Source organism: Megascapheus bottae, chromosome 4 (genome assembly GCF_031878675.1).
Source record: "Megascapheus bottae isolate mThoBot1 chromosome 4, mThoBot2.hap1, whole genome shotgun sequence".
NCBI lineage: Eukaryota > Metazoa > Chordata > Mammalia > Rodentia > Geomyidae > Megascapheus > Megascapheus bottae.
In genome coordinates, this window is record NC_143512.1 from 2,427,370 (window position 1) to 2,428,981 (window position 1,612).

The window sequence follows — 1,612 nt, forward strand, 5'->3', positions numbered from 1 at the left end:
TTTATTCAGCGTGGTGCTTCATGCAGTACATTGGAGACTGTACTACCACTGACATTGCTCTATCTACTACGATTTGTTCTTTGTAAAGGAGGACATTTATTCTACCCCAAGCAACTTCAATATGTCTGCTTTTACTTCTTGGAGGTTTTCATCCAGTGTAATGGATACTGGATTTTGCCTTTAAACTTCCTACGGCATTGCTCTTTCTGCTAAGAAACTTTTTGTCTAAGCATGGTATTTTTTTCTTCCTCGTTCAACTTCAGTTTACCTGCTTGTATTTCCTCATGGTCTCTGAACAAGTACATCGGAGAGTGTACTTCCACCGACATTGCTCTTTCTTGTAAGATTTGTTCAGTTAACATTGTCTTTTATTCTTTTTTTCAGTTCAAATGCACTTTATTTGTAGACAACCTACATGATATGATTTTTCTTTTCTTAAAAAAACAATGTCTCCACTCCAAATAAACCATGGTCAAAAGAAATGAAGCGTTCCAGATGACATCAATCCCATTTGTCTTAAGTCCTGGTGTTGTGTGGATGACAAGCAGCAGCCAGTTATGGTAACAAGTGATAGATCCAAAGTAATTGCCCAATTCGTTAACATTTTTCCATTTCTAAACCATCCTTAAAGAAAATCATAAATGGGGTCACACCATCCTCACGGTAGTCCAGGAGAGCAACCATGCCATCTGGATTCATGTTTTCACCAATAAAAAACTGGTAATTATTGAAATTAGCAAGGATGTGCTTAATTTGCTCTGCAGCCCCTGTCATAAAAGGCTTTACTCTTTCAGGTTTCTGTTCTTCAAGTTTGCCTTTAAGTGATTTCATGTAATCTTTGATGTACTTTTTGTAGGCTTCCTTTTTGAAGCTGGTCTCCTGCAAGTGATGGTTCATGACGATGTCCACACCTGTGCCGACTGTGCTTTCGGTACCTTCACCCTCGGAGCCTTCGGCGGAGGCATTTCCACCAATGAGTGAGTCATCAATGTTACCCTCTGTCCTACTGACCATCTTGCCCTCCACCTCCAGGCACAGCCCGCAGGCGATCTCACGGATCTTGTAGATGTCAGAGAACAGGTCATCGTGGCTGATGAGGTCCCGGCAGATGATCATGATGGTGGCTGGAGGGAGACGGCGCTGGCGCTGGCTTCAGCGGGAGCTTGGAGCTAGCGCGGAACAGCCGGAGCAGCACTGTGGGGAGGGAGGAGCGGGCGGAAGAGCCATGGTCTTTTATTCTTCCACAAGCAACTTGATCTAGTACAACGGAGACTGTACTTCCCCCGACATGGCTCTAACTGCTAAGAATTGTTCTGTGTAAACGTGGTTAATTACCCTTCCTCATGCAATTCAATGTATCCACTTTTAGTTCTTGGAGGATTTCATCCAGTGTAATGGAAACTGGATTTTGCTTTGAAATTCTCTTGGCCTTGTTCTATCTGCTAAGTACTTTTTGTCAAAGGGGGTTATTTTAAATATTCTCATGCAACTTTAGTGTACCTCCTTATCTTTCATGGTGGTCCTTCATCCAATACAAGTGAGACTGAACTTCCACCGACATTGGTCTAACTGCTAAGATTTGTTCTGTCTAAACGTGGTCATTTATTCTTCC

At 42.6% G+C, this 1,612-nt stretch overlaps 1 protein-coding gene across 1 annotated transcript; it reads right to left on the reverse strand.

Moving 5' to 3' along the window:
- Positions 1-469: 469 nt before the first annotated feature.
- Positions 470-1,116, reverse strand: LOC150063867 (translationally-controlled tumor protein-like). The gene has a single exon (XM_090331070.1). It carries the CDS (start codon positions 1,114-1,116, stop codon positions 598-600), a length of 519 nt encoding a protein of 172 aa, XP_090187196.1. The 3' UTR covers positions 470-597.
- Positions 1,117-1,612: the final 496 nt, after the last annotated feature.